Source organism: Pantherophis guttatus, chromosome 3 (genome assembly GCF_059756535.1).
Source record: "Pantherophis guttatus breed Tessera chromosome 3, ASM5975653v1, whole genome shotgun sequence".
NCBI lineage: Eukaryota > Metazoa > Chordata > Lepidosauria > Squamata > Colubridae > Pantherophis > Pantherophis guttatus.
The window spans coordinates 162,231,092-162,252,586 of NC_142065.1; the positions used below are offsets into that span (position 1 = coordinate 162,231,092).

Below are 21,495 nucleotides of genomic sequence, written 5' to 3' on the forward strand. Positions count from 1 at the left end.
TTGACATCCTTCAAATGCATTTATATAAAATTAATACACATTAGAGGAATTGTTTTGAAATAAAATCTCATGTTTTTTTGCTGTTTCATATCAGCATCCTTTATGAAACATGCCTTATGCACTATCCCTTATGCAATATCAATTTGATCTGTCTGCTACAGCTGGTATTTCTTTTAGCCTGTTGGTTTTGTCATCTGTTCTGATCTGGGCAGTGGTGGGTTGCTACCGGTCCGCACCGGATTGGGTGAACCGGTAGCAGCGGTGGGAGGCTCCGCCCACCTGCCCGGATGCTTCTGCACATGCGCAGAAGCATCGTGCACATGCACGAGCGCATGTGTGCTCATGAGTGAATCGGTAGTGACAGGTTTTGAAACCCACCCCTGGATATGAGGATCTGTACCGGGGTAAAATCCAAAAATTTTCTTTACCAGTTCTGTGGGCGTGGCTTGGTGGATGTGGCAGGTGAAGGATATTGCAAAATCTCCATTCCCACCCCACTCCAGGGGAAGAATACTGCAAAATCTCCATTCCCTCCCCTCCTGGGGGAAGGATATTGCAAAATCTCCATTCCCACCCCACTCTGGGACCAGCCAGAGGTGGTATGTGCCAGTTCTCTGAACTACTTAAAATTTCCGCTACCGGTTCTCCAGAACCTGTTAGAACCTACTGGATTTCACCCCTGATCTGTCCCTAATCTGAAAATGTGATTTTGTGTATGTGTTCACATTAGGGTGAATCAGATATACATATACTAGAATAACAGAATAACAAAATTGGAAGGGAACTTGTAGGTCTTCTAGTCCAACCTCCTGCTCAAGCAGGAAACCATATAACATTTCAGACAAATGGTTGTCCAATCTCATCTTAAAACTTCCACTACAAAGACAAACAAGGTGCTAATTCATAACTGTGGTTCTTTCAGCAGTCATCTGTGCATTGATATAACCTTCCTCCATCCCTCTCAGGACTCTTCTTTGCTCTGCAAGAAAGAACTTCTTTTTGATATCAATTCAAGGTATTAGGCAGATAGCCAGAAAATCAAACCTGTAGCATGTGCAGTGGCCAGACAAGGGGTGCTTTTCCCATTTAAAACATATTTAATACATTGTTTAGGCTGGAGAAGAGTTAGAATCTATTTAAATGAATATGCAGTGGCTGCTTGAAAAACCACAGTTATATTGTAGGCAAGCAATCTATTATTTTTAAATTGTAGCTTAGAAATTTACCATTATCTTATTTCAATGGACACGCAGTTCAGGTAAAGCCATGTATATTGATGAACATCTCTTAAGCATTGTCAGTATTTTTCTTTGAGATACGTTATTCTTTCCAGGCATCTGCAAGAAAACTGAAGCCAACTCCACCACGGCCACGTAGCCTCCATGAAAGAATTCTGGAAGAAATAAAATCTGAAAGAAAGCTAAAACCTGTTTCACCTGATGAGGTCAGGCGTAATAGGCTAGGTGAGTACTTTGATTTTGATGAAACCTGGTTCATCTCGCTGGGCTCAGGAACTGAGTGGAATGTGTGTGATTTGTCCTTGGATGATAAACAACCATCCGGCCCTGTTGCACTGTATGGCACTGAATCCTGGGCGACAACAACAGGGATTGAAAACTATCTCCATGCCATGGAAATGCAAATGCTCCGATGGATATTGAGCCTCTCTCTTCTTGACCACATCACAAAAGACACCATTCAACAGCATTTTGGTGTGGCACCAATTACAGATAAGATGAGAGAAGGCTGGCTCTGCTGGCATGGACATATCCAGAGAGCAGCACCTTCCGGTGTTCCACCTTCCACCTTTCTAATGGCTGTTACCAGGGGGACCTTTTATCAGGTTCGCCTGATTCGCCAGTTGCGGCCCTTTCTTGATCGGGATTCCTTGTGCACGCCCTCATCACCTCTCGTCTTGACTACTGCAACGCTCTCTACATGGGGCTCCCCTTGAAGAGCACCCGGAGGCTCCAGCTGGTCCAGAATGCAGCAGCGCGGGTAGTGATGGGAGCAACATGGCGCTCCCATGTAACACCGCTCCTGCGCGAGCTGCACTGGCTCCCGGTGGTCTTCCGGGTGCGCTTCAAGGTGTTGGTTATCACCTTTAAAGCGCTCCATGGCATAGGGCCTAGCTATCTCCGAGACCGCCTGCTGCTACCGACGACCTCCCATCGACCCGTGCGCTCCCACAGAGAGGGCCTCCTCAGGGTGCCATCAGCCAAACAATGTAGGCTGGTGGCCCCCAGGGGGAGGGCCTTCTCTGTGGGGGCTCCCACCCTCTGGAATCAGTTGCCCCCGGAGATAAGAAGAATCTATGACCTCAATGCCTTCCGTCGTTCCCTGAAAACCTATCTTTTTCAGCAAGCCGGGTTGGCTTAGAAGAAATTTTTAAATTCTTTTAATTAGTTTGTGATTCTTAACTTTCGGGCCAAAATTTATATATATTTTTAAATGTTTTAATATTTGTATTCTATGTTTTTTATCTTGGCTGTACACCGCCCTGAGTCCTCAGGGAGAAGGGTGGTATATAAATTGGAAATTAAATTAAATTAAATTAAATTCCACCATGGCCAGGGCTGCATACCAACTAGAAATCAATAGCCAGCGACCTCACAGGCATCCAAAATAGAGATGGTGAGACATCATCAACAAAGACATGCAAGCTGCGGGCCTGCGCCCCAGAGACACAGCTAACCATGCAAAGTGGCGATCCATGATCTGAAAAGCGGATCCTGATCTGCGGGAATATGCTAGGAGGAAGAGGAAGAAGAAGAAGAAGATATGCGATGAAACCTTTAGGAATCAAGGTCAACTTGAAGAAAACTTTTTCAAGATGTGTTAACCAAATTCATTTCTAAAATATGTTAGCCATTTTAAGTGCCTGATTGATTAATCTCCATTGCTGACTATACAAAGAAAAATATAATGACATGGATAAAATTAAAATATGAACACTTTGAAAGGACTTCTATTTTCTACTGAAATAAACAAAGGCAGCTGATTTAAAATTTAAAAATTAATTCACGTGCAAGCTTTAAGCTTATATCTCATTTTGAAAGAGGGTATTGGCAATGGATTAGTGAAGTCTTAACGCCAATTCTGTTACCTCTTTATGCGGTTAAGAGCTTTCTGCCGAATAAGAGTTAAGATTACATAGGATGAGCTACAGAAATCATATGTCCACCCTTGTTTGCAATCTTTTCAGTTCCACAAGCAGAAAAGCTATAAAGCAGAATTGCTGATTGTTTGTAATCAAATTTCTAAGGAAAAGACAATATACTTATCTCAGTGTTCTTTTTGCATTTATCAGAAATTATAATGCCTAGTTTATAGTCACTAACCACAGTCATCCCTATTTTAAAAAGGGTGACCCCAGCCTAGTTGAAAAGTACAGACCAATCTCATTATGTTGCGTCACATGCAAAGTCATGGAATCAATCATAAACCAATCCATTACAAACAACCTACTCTCTAACAAGCAGTTTGGCTTCGGAAAAAACTGTCCTGCAATCTGCAACTCCTATACTGCAAAAACATATGGACTTCACAATTTGACCAGGGTAAAGCAATAGACGCAATTTATATAGACTTCTGTAAAGTCTTCGATTCAGTAGTACATGACAAGCTACTTCTAAAATTAAAATCTTATGGCATTTCTGGATCCCTGCATAAATGGATAGCTGCATTTCTATCAAACAGGCAACAAGTAGTTAAAATAGGGAATGCCCTATCAAAACCTGCACCAGTTAACAGTGGTGTCCCCCAAGGAAGCGTTTTAGGACCCACACTCTTTATACTTTACATAAACGACCTTTATGATCATATTATAAGCAACTGCGTTCTCTTCGCTGATGATGTAAAACTATTCAACACCACCGACAATGCTGCTACCCTACAAAAAGACCTTGACTATCTATCAGAATGGTCAAACAATTGTCAACTCCAAATCTGAACCAACAAATGTTCTGTCTTACATATTGGCAAAAAAAAATCAAAACACTAAATACAAGCTGGCGGATACAACCTTGTAGACAACCCTCACTCTGTTAAGGACCTTGGAGTACTCATCTCAAATGATCTAAGTGCCAAAGCTCACTGTAACAACATTGCTAAAAAAGCATTAAAAGTTGTTAACCTAATCTTGCGTAGCTTCTTCTCCGGTAATATTGAACTACAAACCAGGGCATACAAAACTTTTGCTAGACCAATTCTTGAATACAGCTCATCTGTCTGGAACCCAAAATGCATATTGTACATTAATACAATCAAACAAGTCAAGAGATATTTTGCGAGAAGAGTCCTCCACTCCTCTGCTCGCAACAGAATACCTTATGCCACCAGACTTCAAATTTTGGGATTAGACAACTTTGACGTCTTCAGTCAGACCTAAGCATAGCACATAAAATTATCTTCCACAATGTTCTACCTGTCAATGACTACATCAGCTTCAACCACAACAATACAGGAGCACACAATAGATACAAACTTATGGTAAACCACACTAAACTTGATTGCAGAAAATACAACTTCAGTAACACAGTCATTAATGCCTGGAATGTACTACCTGACTCTGTGGTTTCTTCCCCTAACCCACAAAACTTTAACCTTAGACTGTCTACTGTCAACCTCACTCCATTCCTAAGAGGTCTCTAAGGGATGTGCATAAACACACCAGCGTGCCGACCGTCCCTGTCCTAATGTTCCATTTCATGTATTCATAATTATGTTTATATTTATATCTGTTACCTATTACATGCATGACGAAAAATAACTTTTAGCAAGTAACAAGCTATTCTATGGCTCAAGTTCTCTGAATTCCCATATAAATGCTATTATGCTTCCCTGGATATTTGATATATACTAATACTTGACAGATGTTCTTTGTTTCAGTTTGTTTTAAACTATAAACCATTACTCAAAAATGTGGGCAAGGCTATTTCAAATGTCAAATGTATTATTTTAGTATCAATTTGTAATAGAATATATACTGTACTAACTCAACGTTGATACATATTCAAATGTAATAACTCTTGGTTAACAACCACTGGTAGTGCAATCATTCAGAGTTACAACAGTATTGAACAAATGGAAAGTCCTGGCTCTGATCGCAATCTGGATGCTTGGCAACAGGATCACACAACAGTTGCAGCATCCTACAGTTACGTGATCACAATTTGAAATTTCCCTGTCAGCTTCCCACAATGTTAATGGGGAAACCAGCAAAGAAGGCTGCAATTCATTCTAGTCAGTCTATCCCACCCAGCATCAGCCACCCTCAGCCCTGCCGTACTCACGTTGTGCATTATCAGCCACCTATGTACCCTCCCCTGCCTGGCAGCAAACACCCAAAGCTCCATTTGCATTCTCACCAAATCTTGATAGCTGTTCACACAGCTTCCCCCACCTATCAGCAGCCACTTACCTGTCTGCTGGCCTGCTTTCAAACTGCCTGAGACTTGCAACTTCCTGCTGGCTTTCCCACTGACTTGGTTTTTTTGGATGCTGGCAGGAAATTGCAAGGAGGTCCTTGCTTAGTGATCTGCAAACCTCACTTAATGATGGCAATGATGCCAGGATTGTTGTTATGAAGCAATATAGGCATATGATATCACACTTTATGACCACATCAGTTAGTGATGGAAATCCCGGTCCCAATAGCCATTGTTAACCAGACTACCTGTATGTTTTTCCATATAATTTTATATCAAAGTATCTATGCAGGAATAATATAGTGTTTATCAGTTTCATTTTAAGAACTACTTATTAGTAGCTTAACATGCAAATAAGATACAATAAAGTTCTTCCTCTTGGAAATATTCTTTACTTACTACCTTTTCTCAGAACACTTTGCAAATCTCTTTTGAGAGGATTGCAACTCAGATTTAAGAGATATGTTTGTGTGTGTAGGAGACAGAGAAGAAGTCCCATGAAATGGGGTCTGCCCCCCTCCCCATGTATAAAGCTGTCTCACTTTCCAAGCACATTTTTTTCACATTTGGAAAAAAAAAATATCCACAAACTTTAGTTCTCACAACTGATTTTCTGTCATATCACAATTCTTGACATAATTGTATTTTTTAGGAGAAAAGATAAATTCCACAGTATTAGTGCTTATTCATGCTGTTTTTCTGCTTTTCTTAGATGTACCCACATCAGCAGCTTCCCAAAAGCTATTAGAAAGCTGTATAGCGAATGGCAGCTTGGAATCCAAAGCAAAGGTAAATGGCCTAGGTACAACAATGAAATTAACGGTGCAGCGGAAGAGACTTTTGAAAGCTCCCACTTTGGCTGAACTGGGTAGCTCAGATTCAGAGGTAAGATGCATAGCAACAATACATCCCTTCAGTTTTAGATTTTTACAAGTAATCCTTGACTTATAATCGGTCATTTAGCAACCATTCAAGTTATGAAGGACCTCCCCAAAACTACTTACAACCCAGATTTTAAGTTTCAGTGGTCATCCTCCTGCAGTAAGGTGATCGTATTTTGGGTGCTTGGCAGCCAGCCTACATTTACAATTGCCATATCCTGCACTCACATGACTTCAATTTATGACCTCAAATTTTTTTTGTCAGAAAATAACGTTTACTTCTGGTTTCTGGCAAAAAACACCCATTGTGGACAATAGACTTACTTAACCAGCACTGTATTCACTTAACAACCAATGCATTCACTTAACGATTGCCGCATTTGCTTAATGATCACTGCAAAAATGATAAAATCAGGGCATAAACCCAGGCTAAATTACAGTCATAAGTTGAGGACTACCTGTAATAGGTTCATTTCCATTTACTTCTTTTATTGGTCACATTGGGACTTGTTTTGCTTAAAGTATTGTATAGTATGTTTGGTAAAAGTAATTTTCAGATAATTTTGAACAAAATGTGGTTTTATCCAATTAATCCTAATGACTATTGTTAAGATTAAAACCAAATTATAAAATTAGAGTGCAAAAGCTGCATATTTTTGCAAGGTTTAAAACGCAAAGATCTTTGTGATGTCAAATGTAGATTCAGTCTGTGTGTCACTATCCAGTTCTGGCTAGAAGATGTTAGAAAAGCCATCTATATGAAATAAATAACCTTGGATTAGGTAATGTTCCTGATGTTGGTAACATTTACATTCAGTTGGTCTACTTTGCTATCACTTCACCCTTGTTGTACAAAATCCCAGTATGAATGCTCCTTTAATATAAATACAATTGATATCTATAGTACACCACTGAATTGCTTTTAGTTTATGAAGCTTGCACATATGGACAAGAAGTTTATAGCTATCAGCCTATTATATGGCCTCTATAATATTTTCTGCTGTTTCAAGAAATAGTGATATTTTGTTTCCTAGAAGCATTTTCATTAATATGACCAGGTGATCATGTATAGTTCCATATCCTGCATCATTAAACATTATGCTATATTTTTCTGTATATTGTTTATACCGTTTCTCAATTAAGGAGAAGGGAGACACCTGATTGCCATATTTTATTATTTCCAGGAGGAGTCTATACCCAAATCAGCCAGTAGTGGTAGTGTTTCTCCCTCCCAGATGGAAGATGTGTTTCTGGAGACCACATCTGGAAAAAAGGGTGAGTAAAAATGCTAAAAACAAATAAGATTTCCTGCAACAGTAGAGACATTTTGAACCTGGATGGATTAAAAGAGATTTTATTGTGTGTGTATGCATTATGATACAATATAAGATAAGATGAGATGAGATGAGATATATATGATACGACTGTACTTTCATTCTAGTTTTATGATATCATTACAGGTACTGTTAAAATATTAATTTACAAATTCTGAACATAATTCATCCTTATCAAATTTATAGTGCCTCCAAAATTCTTGCCAATATCATCTACACCACAGCCAGAAAGGAGACAACCACCTCAGAGACGACATTCGATTGAGAAGGAAACGCCAACCAATGTACGGCAGTTCTTGCCTCCCACAAAACAGAGCTCCAGATCCCTTGTAAGTATTATAGTAGATCAAATTCATCATTGGTTGAAGGGTCAAACATAGTGATTCCAACACTGAGGGAAGAAAATCCATATGTATAAAATATGCTGTGAGGAATCCTTAGCTCAAAATTGTGAGACCTTGGAACAGCTCTTGAATTTTATTTCCTGTAAGTTGAAAGTATGATCTACATGAAATAACTCTGAACTTTTAAATTCAGGATTTGAATGTTGTGCCCAATTGCTGATGTTCTTATATAACCTTGCTAATAAAATTAATATATCTGCAAGTAAAATGTCTTCTATATGGTACATGAAAATGAATTTTTTGACTGCTGCTTTTGCATATTTATAATCTGTTATTAAAAGCTGAGACGTTTTTCTCATACTATATTTAAAGAACCTAGAATGCCATGTAGTCATATAGTATTATTGAATCTATTTAAGGATCAAAGGAAAATACAGTACATTGAGTTAGGTGACTTTATCTGAAAGTAGATTCCAATAAAACACAGTTGTCATAAGAGAATGAAATGCCTGTTTTAGGAGCTAGCAGAATGCCAAATCCTTGTATTTTTATAAGTAAGATCATTTTTTTTGTAAAAAGAATTCTTAAAATTGATAAAGAGTGAAAGAATTCAGGTTTAGGAAGAAGTGTGTGTTTGGTTTTAATAAAAAGCCTTCTTATTCTGCATTGGTTCAAGAAGATTTGATTTGGATGCTAATTTTTTAACATGCTGAAGTTAATTTACATTCCGTCACTAATTCATAGAGCAGAGCTGCTTTCTCAAGAAATTAAATGCATTTTAACTTGAATTCACTTTCTGATCCTAGATAATCTTAAACTCATTTGTCAGTTCCATATGCAGAGTACAGAACAAGAGCAATTATTTTCTAAGAAATAGCTTTATGCGAATAATGGTTTTGTACATGTGAAAATTCTTTGAAGTATAACTATACAGGCATTCAGAAATACAAAAAACTTGTGTAGCAGTTATTTCTTATGGATTACATAAAAATTGTTTTTGATGTTTTAATTACAGAAAAAGTCCTTATCATTTCTGAGATACCTGGCATTTCTAATAAATGTGCTGTGAAAAGTCCAGTCTCATCTTTCTTTTAAAGAAATCATATAATTTTAGAAGTTGTCTGGATTTATAAGGCCCATCATGTTTTTTTTTCTTAAATGATCCTAAAAATATTATCAACAGAAAAAGTCAGATTATAACTTGGTTTGTTTTAGCAGAAGTAATACTATTTGACAATTATATTCTTATTTTAGCTCTTGAGATCAAAAGTAGAGCAAGAACTCTGAATATAATAATATAAAACTTAAACTACCTGTGTTTTTGTAAAACATCAAGTCAGAATTTTTCATAATTGTGGCTCGTTAGAAAATAAGCCGCATAACTAATTATTCCTGGTGTCTTATCTCAAAAAGTAGTTCAGACTAACAAATTATGGATGTTTTTTCTCAGGGTTTGTGTGGCATGATCTCAGAAACAATTTAATTTGGACTACTTCCTCTTGTCTGTTCTGAGAGGAACAAGCTAGAAAAGTCCTTCATTCAGACAACAAAGGATGGCACTGCCATCTACCAGAACTCACTGTTGGTCAAGATAAGCCCCTAAGAGCAATCAGAGCACCATCAGTATCACACATGGCATTTGCTTTGCTAAATCAGTTTCTTGGAATGGCATACAAATAGGGGGAGTGGGTAATCAATGTTAATTTAAAAACTAAAACTACAGAAGTTCCTGAATAAGAAATAATTTCATATTTTATATCTTGTACTAAAAGGAAAACCCCATATTTCTGTTGTTGTTTGGTCTTATGAGAATGAGGAGACTTCTTGTAAGTATTTATTTATTTTAAACATTTTATATATTGGTTTCCTTAAAAACAAGGCAGTTATAATGTGTTAACAAATTTAAAATAGAATGAATGTTCACAAAGCAGCAGAATCTATTCACTCCTATAGTGATTTGCCAAAATTCCCACATTCCCAGCAGGCAATGGCTGAAATGATTAAAATTTCAGACAAATACATCAACACTTTCTAAAAGTGTCAGAATTTTCTACCATAGTACCTGAACTTACTGTATATTCTGCAACTTTATTTTTTATCAGCTTAGTAGTTCTGTGCAGATTTCCATTTGGATGTATATGAGAACTACAAACATGGAAGAAATTGAACCCTCAGTCAAGCACATCTATATCCTGTCACAATTCTATAAAGACTCGTAGCAAATCACAACATTAAAAAACAATAATATTGATAAAATTGAAAATATAAAAAACCTAACATTCAAAATAGGCAAACCTGATGCCGGAGCTCAAACACCCAATAAAAAAGTTCCAACTTAAAATAGTTTCCAGAAGTCAACTAGAGTTGGGACCAAAATCTACATACAAGAATGCAATTTGTTTAAAGTTTTAAAGATTAAATAGCACATTTAACTGAAATGGCATAATGAATATAGTCCTATGCCAATAATTGTTGTGTTTGTTCATGAGGATGAATCCTGATATGCAAAATGGCAATTTAAAAAAATACTATGTTGTTCAAAAATATATATATACCTATTGAGCTTATGCTTTCTTCTTAGGAAATTAACTGATATCACATGTATTTTTTGTTTTTAGGAAAAGCCATAAATATCATTTTATAATAGTTTATTAATTGTCATTGAATTCAACTGTTTCACTATCATTTAACAGTACCATTAAAGTTATATTTAAGAAAATTTTAAGCGAACAGTTTCTACGGTTTCTAAAGTATAAAGAAAATGGCATAGATAAGGTCACATTACCCTAAGTTAAATTTAACATCCTCCTTCTTCATTCCTTCCTTCAGGATTGATGGATTGTCACTGCTTATCTTCTGGTGAAAGAAATCCCACCTTTAAATAAACCTCATTTCCACTGAAAAGGAAGTTGAATGGGTTCTTCCAGCAGAATTAGCAGGGAGCTTATCTTGTGATGGTTTTTTCCAGCAGAATTAGCAAGGAGCTTGTGTTATGTCGTACAGTAATTCTGGTTGTATTGAGCTGACTTCCCAATAAGAAATAAAGAAATATGAATGCTGGGGTTATATTATCTAAAATGGTAGACAACTGTTTTATTTATGTTTAGCCTTCCTTTTTCTACTTCCTATCTAATGCTCAGGTTCCAAGGAAGACCCTTTTTGCAACCATATATACAACTTCTCAGCTTAGTTCTCATCCTTTTGAAGCAGCTTTGTTTGGAATGGCCAGAACTGTGTATTATCTATGTGAAAGAGTTTTTAACCAGTGGAAAGCCTCAAAGGTTTGCCTCCTACTGTGAGCTTTCTAAAACTGTCCTAGAAATCTTTCCTTCCCATCAAATGGGAACAGATTCCTAAGCTGTGGCAAGACATTAACGGTTTAGGATTTCACTGGAATCTGATTAAAATTTATTTCGGTGCCTGCAGAACTCTTGTGTGCATGCATTCACTGATCAATTTGCCTGGAAGTTGAAATTGTCTGGGAAAGATAATCAAACTAGAATGTAACATCAGAAGTTTATTAGAGAGGAGCTTTTTACGATCTTAACTTTTTAGAAGTAAAAAAAAATCAAGAATAGAGAAATAGTTTAGAAAAATTAAGAATGTATTCAAACTCATAAAATCATACATGTCAATTTTGGCCAAGTTGTCACATTATAAATTAATCTTTCAATGTGTATTTACATACAGATAAATTTATATGCCAAACATTAAATGAAAGCTTAACCAAACTAAGATTTACAGATGATAAAACTTACAATTAAGAACATTTATGTTAATGTAGTTGAATATTGTTTTACACAAATTACTGCATTTTTCTCAGTGGATTGGACCAAAAATAAACAAATACATTGGGCGTTATCATTATAAAGTTTTTTACTTCACTATAGTCTTCACTTGCAAACTACGAATATATTTATTATGTGTTATTTAATAGAAATTATTCCTATATTAGTATTTCGTAGTTGACAGTATAATAATAAACTTGTTCAGAGTTGTCTGAGGATTTTAGCTTGGTAAACAACTGCATCCATCCTGCAAGCAGCTACTTGAATTGCCTCTAATGAAAAAGAAACATTAGTTCAGCTACATCAGGAATGATCTTAGTCTATTATCGATAATACAATAATGTTTTAGAAGAAAAGCCTTAGCGACAGTACTATCCTAATATTATTTGAGGTTGGAGAACTTTCTAAAGAATTTCTCTCTATTAGATTTCATTGTAAAATGTCAAATGTAAAATTCTAGTAGTACTTCAAAATGCTTTTAAAGTATAGCCAGAGTGGCTGGATAATTGAAGGTTTAAATATGGATTATTCCTATGTGAAGGATTTAGTAGACACATACATGAAGCCACCTAGGCATATAGGTCACTCCTGTTTTGAAACAAGAGTGTCTTTGTCACATGTCTCCTTTCTCTAGTATCCACACAACAAGCACAATTGTTTTTGAATGAATGTTGGGATCAATCTGTACATGTGAAGAGTTTGAAGTTCAACCGGACTTTCAGTAAGAGAACAAACACTCTGGCAATATGCTATTCAAAATAAACATCAGTGAAGCTATACTGAGAAGACCATGATGAAACATTTTCTTTAAATTTAAAGAACTAAAAATTAGTTGGAAAATAATATGTCATACTTCATGGTTATAGCTTTACCATTATAACATGAAACATTTCAATTGTCCAGTGTAATATGTAATAAGTATTAGCAAAAAATATTAATTAATACTTTAATAATTTATTACATATAATAAGGCCAGGAGAAAGAGCTGAGTTGACCAATTTGTTAGAGAACAGCAATTTAGCTTTATTCTCACTTGTTCTCTCTGTACTAAACATTTCCAAACATGACTTCTCATTTTCACACCGATGTTATAGATGTTCACTGAAAGCACATTTAAAAAAAAAAAATCATATTTCTAAGATAAAAAGTTATGAATTTATAATTTGATGGTATTTTATAAATGAATAAATAAAAAAGTTAGTAATTTCTCAGCGATACCACTATCTACATTAATACATACATTATTTATTTGATGGAATAGCTACTTAGTCACGAAAGTTATTGGACCATGTTGTAGCTTGGGGAGAAGCACTGTTGGGAAATAGATAAGAAGGAGCTAGTTCCTCCTCCCACACCTTTTCTAATTAATCAGCCCTTAAAGGGCATTGGAGTTTTAAAGTTATGAAATAAGCAGCAAAAGACAAGTTGTTTAATAATTTAAACTAATCATTTAAATAGTTGAATATAACTACAGTATTTAATAATTATCAGAAAGGACGAAGGACAATGATATTTTTTTGGAAAGGGACTTTCATTGATCTGCACTGCAATAGACAGATGTAGTTTAGTATCAGTGACTGAGCAAGGTATTCAGATATGGATTGAAAGGCAACAATCTTTCAAATATGTGGGGGCAGACCATTTTGGATTAGAGTATCAACATATATAAAGAATCCTACCATCATATTCCTTGATTTTTTTTCTGGGTAATTGTATATCCTATCCTACATCAACTTTTATGTATTGAGTCTTGGAGCCCAAGACTAGCCACTTGTGATGGAAATTTAAAACACTAAAGAAATTACTATTTTAAAATAAGTTAGATAATTCTGTAAAAGCAGTAAATAAATAAAACTGAAAGCAAAATATGAAAACTTATAAACACCTATAAAACATGAAGACTTTAGCATGTGGTAGGGGGAAATAGCATTTTCCAGTGTAATACTAAGATTAATATAGTATAGCAAACCACACTAAATTTTGACTCTGAAGTCACATCATCTTCAGTATGAATAAGTTGATAGAAAAGGCACAATTTGTAAGCATCTTGAGCAAGATGAAGTTTGTATTTGAGATCCATTTTTAGATTGGTAAGATAGCTGTTCTTTAAAATATGGTGGCTGTGGTATACTCTCTTTACCATTTCTGCATTGTAAATTTTTTCTGAACTGAAAGACAGAATTATAAGGTACTTAAAATAGCATCATATCTGGTTGGATTTTGCAGCATTATGCTGCATTTATAATATGAATTTGTACCATTTTTCCTTAAGAGCTATAAGCAACATAGATTGCTTATGAATGAATGAATGTCCTAATTCATCTACAGACTACTGATTATTTATTTTCCTCTTGCTCCCAACCTTGTAGTCTTTCTTTCACAGAGTAAAATAAGGCTAGCATATCATTTTATATAACTTAGAAATGAAATTATTTGCAACAAATAATTTAGCTAGGGCAAGAATTCTGTCTTTCAACAAAATCTATGGCAAGAATCTATGAAAGAGGTGAATTTGGGATGTGCATTTTATTCCGTGGTATCAACAATTCTGGTGATTTACTCAACTCATTAATAACCTATTATGGTGTTTTACTGTTGAAGAAAGATCTATATACTACTTCTTATAACAGATTGTAATGGATTGATATTCATGCTAAGAGCAGGAATATAAGGTGTACAAATTTGCAACTAATTGTTTAAATATTCTATAAAGAAAATTATACATATAATTTTACTGTGTTAAAAAATACCACAGAATAAAAATTTCTTCTGGATTGGATTACTAACTGTTTCTTTGGCTTCTCTAGGCATCTTAAGGTATCAAAGACACCATCATAATGATTGGCTTAATAACCATCAAAGGCTTTTTCAGGGACAACCTCTTTAGCCTGCATCTCTGAAGTCTTTGCTGTTTTGATGCCTGTGATCATATAAATGTTCTCTGATATTGATTGTAAAATCTATTTCTTTTAAAATTACTAACCAGGTGGCTGGCTCTTTACATGGATAGCTGGGAAATGCTCTGAGAAAGACAGTTGAAAAAGCTTTTTTTTTTTCCCTTTCAGGAGGAGTTTTGCTACCCAGTGGAATGCCTGGCTCTCACAGTGGAAGAAGTAATGCATATCCGTCAAGTGCTGGTAAAGGCAGAACTAGAGAAGTATCAACAATACAAAGATGTCTATACTGCCCTAAAGAAGGGAAAGGTACAGCTAACTGTGTTAATTTTCCACAGATATGGGCAGTGGCGTATGGAAAAGAAATTATCATACACAGGAAGTTAAAATTTGCAGAGATGGGTTCAAATATTTGTGCAAAAGGAAAAGATTAGATCTGTAAATTGAGACTTATTCTTCTGAAAATAGTAGAGTGCCTTCTTTTAACAAATGTTCAATAGGGGACACAACAGTGATTTTTGCAGATTTTATCATATCCTGTTCCAAATATCGTTCAGCCTTCTGGAGTAGCTTTATATATAAAGCATTGACCAAGATTCACAGAGGAAAGGAACAAAAATCAGTACATAAATCACCATCTTCACCTTCTCAAACACCAGTAAAATTCTGCAGAGCATAAGTTTGAATCCAGTTCTTGAATTCAATGGTAGTTCTTCGTCAGCATGCTTCTCTATTATGCTGTCAAAATGCTTAATATAGAAGATGATATGTCAGTTAGCAAAGGATTATAAAAGCATTTAATGAGTATTTTATAAAGAGTGAGAAAAACTATTTTAATAAATGTAATTAAAGTGATTAAGTGTACAACTACTTGATTATGTATCTTTGCTGAGGTTTGTTTACAGACATCAATAGTCTTATCTTATTCCCATTTTTGTAGCTCTGTTTTTGTTGTCGCACAAGAAGATTTTCTTTCTTCACTTGGTCCTATACTTGTCAGTTTTGTAAAAGGTAAGCACATGGCTATCATTAAAAATTGCTGAATAATACAATGATAGAAATGAAATACTTATTAAACCATTTTTAAAGACTTTGTTGTTACTGGTTTTGCATATGAAAGGAAGGAGGAAAGATAATTTTTGGCGAGTAAAGAAGAATTTGAACAGATTAAAGGTTTGCACCTTTAAAGATATAAATTGGAAACCTTTGCAGCTAACAATGCTAATTATGGCATATGATGTTCATGCCAGCTAATATAAAATGAGTAAACAGCAAGAGACATCTTTACTTAGAAAATAGATTAACGGTCTTGGTCTTGTAAGCCTGTATACAAACTGCATGCATTTATACTGTACATGGATTGTTATATTGCTCTGAAGAATAACATTCCTCTGAATTTTTCATAACACACATTTATAATTTGCTTTCTGCATTTCTGAAATAAGAGTCTGCTGTAATCTCAAATTAAATCTTTGTCCAGTTTCTAAATCGTCTTAGGGGAAGAGAATTTTGTTCCTTCCATTTCTGGTTTTAGATTGTGATATATTACCCAAAATCTGTGAGCATACTATTTGAAAGATGCTCATTTTGGCTATTGAGGTTTTTCCTCTTTATTTCCAAAGAGTTTCTACAAGTTAAATCATTTTAGTGAAGCAGACTAGATTTGAACAGGAGAACTAATAGCCCACATGGGAAGCTGGGATGGATCTAGAAAGGGCACACAAGCTTCTGGTATCCAGTTCCAGTCTTCTGGCTTTTTTCCGTGTTTTTTATTCATGCTGAAAAATAAAATAACCAGTGAATTTCAAAAATAGTATGTAACTCTTAAAATATTTTTGTAAGAAAAATGCAATATAGACCCCAGAGACAATTTTACTTTGAACTAAGAAAGCCAATCTTTTTTTATGTTGTAGGCCTGTATGTTCACAGTGCTGTAAAAAAGTAAGTTTAAAAACAAAAATCTAAAATCTGTTTATTAAACTGTTTCTATTTGTTTAAATATTTCATTTTTATCTGTTCGTTTTAAATTCTGACTTTTCTTTTGGAATTCAAGATAGTATATATAGTATTCCATCTCAAATTTTATCCGTCTCCAATTTTATTCCTAAAGAAACATAAGAGGTTTTTTTGAATGAGATATTGTTAGTGGTCAAATGTCATGCAATGAACTTTAATGACGAGTTTTGAATATGAGAATCTGCACTTGCTTTTGGAATATTATACTTACAAGATAGTTGAAAGTTTTGTTATCATAGCATTTTACTAAGGTTCATAAAGTCAATACAACATTATTGAGAATATATTGGAGTAGGGTGTTATAAATGGTATGGCATTTGCAGTCTCAGGGCAATTATATCTCACCATTGTTCCCCTGCTTTTATGACAGATGCGCCTACCATCAAAGCCATATTCCACCCTTCCAATTTTTTCCCTGGGACCTTCTGCTTTACAGAAAGGAGAAAGCTTTATGAGGCCTGATAAAACTTCCATCAGCCATCATAGGTCACTGAAGGGCATACCAAGGTAAGTTATGCTTATAATTAATAATGGGGGAAAGAGACAGACAGATAGACAGAGATTCATTTCTTTCTTCTTTCTCACCTTTCATCTTTCCAAATTAATGGATATTAACACTAACACTAACTCAAATTAGAGGTGGAGAAGAAGCTAGAAATACGGAATTCAAAATGGCTTTCTCCAGAGACTATGGAGGAAGATTCCAAATAAATTCATACCTTGGAATTTCTCCTCCCAATATGGAGGTGGCAATTGGTCAGTCACTTGAAATGTTCCCAACACTTCAATTCTAAGCCCCCACCCCCACCCCTATCTTCTGCCCAGTCACATGACTCAGAGTGTAGCTATTTCTAAAGGCTGAGAAAGAATTCTAGAAGTTATGGTCTAAATGTTTTCCCTATCTTAAAATAAATAATATTTTAACAAACTCCTAGGCAGATCTCAAAAGGACACCTCCCCTTCACATTCCTTTAACACCTTCCAGAGTAACTTTCTGTGAAGTACACCATAACGTTCTGTGAAGAAGGCAGACAACCAAAGCATCCTTCTTGGAAAGTTTTTGTGCATATATAAACCTTTTTGAATTCACTTGTATAAACCCCTGTGCATGACACCATCATCTCACATACATTAAGACTCCTGAGCTCTGCCAGTCTTGTATTTGGAACAGGTAATATTTCTGAAAACACTAGTATGATAGGCTTGATTACAGTTTGTTTTATTAACCTAAATTTAAGACTATCACACTATATTTCCTTATATTATTGGTGCCAACAAAATGACTGTTGTTCCTTCCCTGCACTATCTAGTATTTTACATCTAGCTGAGTCATGATGCCTAGATGCCTTTGTACCCAATAGGCAAGTCATGATGTGATCTACATGTCAAGCTCACACAACTGAGCAAGCTCAGGGAAACTTAAATGAAGTGTCTTTTATACTAGTATGAAGAGTAAATACACAATTTTGAAAACTGCAGGAGTTTCCAAACCTCATTAGTGAGTTCATTAAGACAGAGTCTGTTGGAATATTTTGAATTGTTTCTTGTCATCTGGATATCATGCTGTTTATGAGCTACCAACAAGCTCTTATCTCTTGGTTAGATCTAATATTCCTTCCTCTCCAATCTGTCATACCACATGTCTGTCAGAAGCCATCTGTCTGACATCCCATAGGAGTCTTCTTAGTAAGGAAATGGGTCTCTGACCCAAGGATTGTTCTCTGCAGTGGGAACATCTGCCTCATTCTTGAAATGAGGTCCTTCTTCCCTCAGTCTCTCAGATAGCAAGAGGATTTCCTATTCCTACATCCTATTTTCATTAAATTTGCATTTTTCCTTTCTTGAATATATTTACTGAAATACCTTAGCCCTTCTTGCCTTCTTTTATAATTCATGTGTTAAATCTTTATTTTCTTACCAGCAATTTTTTTCCTGGGGATTAAATGTTCTGATTATATAAAATTGGTTATTTTTGTGTTGTTGGGTGACCTTGGGCCAGTCACTCTCTCTCAGTCCTGAGAAGAAGGCAGTGACAAACTTCCAAAACACTGTGCCAAGAAAACTGTAGGGACTTGTCCAGGCAGTCACCAGGAGTCAACAGTGACTCGAAGACAGAAACAAACAAATTAATAAAATGACCTTAAGAAATTTAAGTGACTTATTTCAGGTTTCTTTTTTCTCTTTACTCCAAATGTTAAGAACTGGAAAATCTTGAAAAGGTTTCTGAAATTCTTTAGAATGATTGGAAAGACGAATGGTACTAATAAGATCAGAATTGTTCTTTTATTTTTAGGTTGTCCTCAAAGTCAAAGTCTGTAGATAAGTCAATTGAAGAACCATTTTTTCCAAAAGAACTCATGGAGGACTGGAGCACCATGGAAGTGTGCGTGGACTGCAAGAAGTTCATTTCGGAAATCATTAATTCAAGCCGCCGCAGCCTCTCTCTGGCTAACAAACGAGCCAGATTAAAAAGAAAAACACAGTCATTCTACATGGCATCTCCAGGCACTTCAGAATACTCTCCTTCTGAGAGGACTATCAATGAAATCTGAGTCTTGTGCCTTTCTCCTTATTTACTCTTCATGAGATCCCTAGAAAACTCATCAAAACCAGAACATCATTCTTTCCTTTGTTCTACTTGATCATTTACATTTTCATTAGCTTATTGGTTTCCCTGCTCTATATAATTTATAAAAAGAATAAGAAATTGTCCTACCACAAGGCCAGCGAATAAGCTTGTTTTATTCGAGGAAAGCAACTATACTAGATTGTTGTCTACTTGTATATGTTCAGTGTACAAAGGAAGTCTTTATTTGTACTTTTCCTATTTATCCCTTAGTTATTTTTAAGATGAGTGTCTATGTATGTATGTATATATATATATGTAGATAGATCTAAAGAAAAACTAAATTATGGTGTTAGTATATTTTAAACCATATTGGCATTTGCTACCAGTTAAATATTAATCATATTTTGTTAACTTGATGTACCTAGTCCCCTATTGTACAGAACTTGATATCTTATAGCACAAGATTAAGAAGGATTTGCTAATATGCTGGAAATGGTTCATCAATCCATACCATCTCAGTCTTAGTATAAAATACTGAATAAGCTGGAAGCCTGAATGGGTAATTATTTTCCTGCAGCTTCTGCTATACTATAATAAAATTAGTGTGTTCAAAATAATATTTTTTTCTCCTGTTTGGAATGTACTCTGAATATTAGTGATAGTGTTACCTGTAGCTTTTATAAATAAACAAAAGAAAACCCTTTATAGAGACAGAATGCATTATAAGTTTAGTTTTTAATATGAATGAACTTTTGTAAACTAGGGTTCTCTGGGTAATAATCCTGAGAAAGTTAAGATAAATATGTATATTTGTATTATAGAGCAATACGTAAGTACTGCTGTAGCTAAGAATATGGGAGCATGTCTATTATTAACCCCATTTTTACAGGGGTAAGTATCTTGGCTGTAAAGATTTTTTTCCTGGAAATTTAGGACAATGTGTCTTGGATTAAGAAGTGTTTTTGTTTTCTGGTTTTCAAAAGGTTGGAGAAACACTGAATGTTTTTAAGTTAAAATACTACTGAACATCACATTTTTGCACTGTTTTATAGTTAGATTTTTTAAAACAAAACTGGCGCTTAGTATGGAATTGGGTTATTTTTATATATATAACAGCCCATTTAATCTGTTTGCAAATCATCTGTGGAATTACTCTGCTATGTTTTAATGACCTAGCTTATGTTTAGAATCAAAATACAATATATGATGGGAAAAGGTTGCATTTTTATATTGTAAAGAGAATGAGTGACACCTCAGTTCACTTCCAAAATAGGCAAAATTTTCTATATAAATTACCAACCAGATATTTATGAAATATACTATCAAAATTTTTGTCATCTTAATTCTTGAGCGTTAATATTTTGATTTGATTATTCCTTGAATACCCCAAACAATTTACTGTTACATAACCTATCTGAAATTCTGAATATTAAATTTAATATCCAAGGATCAAGAATTCATCTATTTTGGGGATGAATATTGGGCTCCCATAAAAACTGTCACATCAAATTGTAGATGACAAACATCTTGTGATGAACTAACTATATAAAAAGTAATAAAAATAAGTCAGCAATCTTTCGAAGAAAGAGGCATTATTATGCAATATCCCAAATAAATATTAAATAAGGCATAATTTTAGAAAATTAAATAGCTAAAATTTCATGCATAATACAACAAATCTTGAAAGATTTGATGATCCTACAAGATCATAGATATTTGAAATTTATTGAAAACTATGTTAGAGTTGTGATAACATGAGCGATTACTGACAAGCTCCAAGATAATTAGTAATCATTTCTGTTAATCAGCAAATAATTTCTTAGGTTCTTTGCTCTCTTTAACTTAAAATCTACACACACATTCTATCATCAAGCTGGTAGTCCTTATTACCCTGAGTTATCTAGAATCTTTCCGTATTGTACATTCACTTCCAATGCAGCTGAACTTCTAGCTATATTACCTAGTTCTCATTACAAAATAAAAATAGGTTATTTTTATCTACAGAAGCCATCTTTTGAAATGTAGGCTACAATACTTTAATAAAATTTAATAAAATATTACAGGATTTTATTAAATCCTCTTTATCAACAAAGATTTTCCATAGTTTTCACATTTTTTTGTGTTTTATGTGGGGCCAAGGAGAACATAAAAAGTTAAGTATTATATTAATATATCAATTTATTTCCTAGTATTTACAAAATTCTGGTATGTGAGATTAACCTGAAATGTTTAGGACAATA

General features: G+C 34.8%; 1 protein-coding gene across 4 annotated transcripts in view; it reads left to right on the forward strand.

Annotated features, from left to right (window-relative positions):
* Positions 1 to 19,872, forward strand: part of SPIRE1 (spire type actin nucleation factor 1) — a 46,423-nt gene extending 26,551 nt beyond the window's left edge. The window contains exons 8-18 of one of the 4 annotated variants that reach the window (XM_034429422.3): positions 1,334 to 1,463; positions 6,142 to 6,314; positions 7,495 to 7,585; positions 7,831 to 7,973; positions 9,761 to 9,814; positions 11,129 to 11,269; positions 14,842 to 14,979; positions 15,611 to 15,681; positions 16,584 to 16,611; positions 17,057 to 17,193; positions 18,980 to 19,872. In XM_034429422.3, coding sequence (XP_034285313.2) covers positions 1,334 to 1,463; positions 6,142 to 6,314; positions 7,495 to 7,585; positions 7,831 to 7,973; positions 9,761 to 9,814; positions 11,129 to 11,269; positions 14,842 to 14,979; positions 15,611 to 15,681; positions 16,584 to 16,611; positions 17,057 to 17,193; positions 18,980 to 19,238 — 1,365 coding nt within the window. In that variant the 3' untranslated portion in view covers positions 19,239 to 19,872. The remainder of the gene's footprint in view (positions 1 to 1,333; positions 1,464 to 6,141; positions 6,315 to 7,494; positions 7,586 to 7,830; positions 7,974 to 9,760; positions 9,815 to 11,128; positions 11,270 to 14,841; positions 14,980 to 15,610; positions 15,682 to 16,583; positions 16,612 to 17,056; positions 17,194 to 18,979) is intronic. The other 3 variants (XM_060682051.2, XM_034429423.3, XM_034429424.3) reach the window with 3 other exon arrangements.
* Positions 19,873 to 21,495: the final 1,623 nt, after the last annotated feature.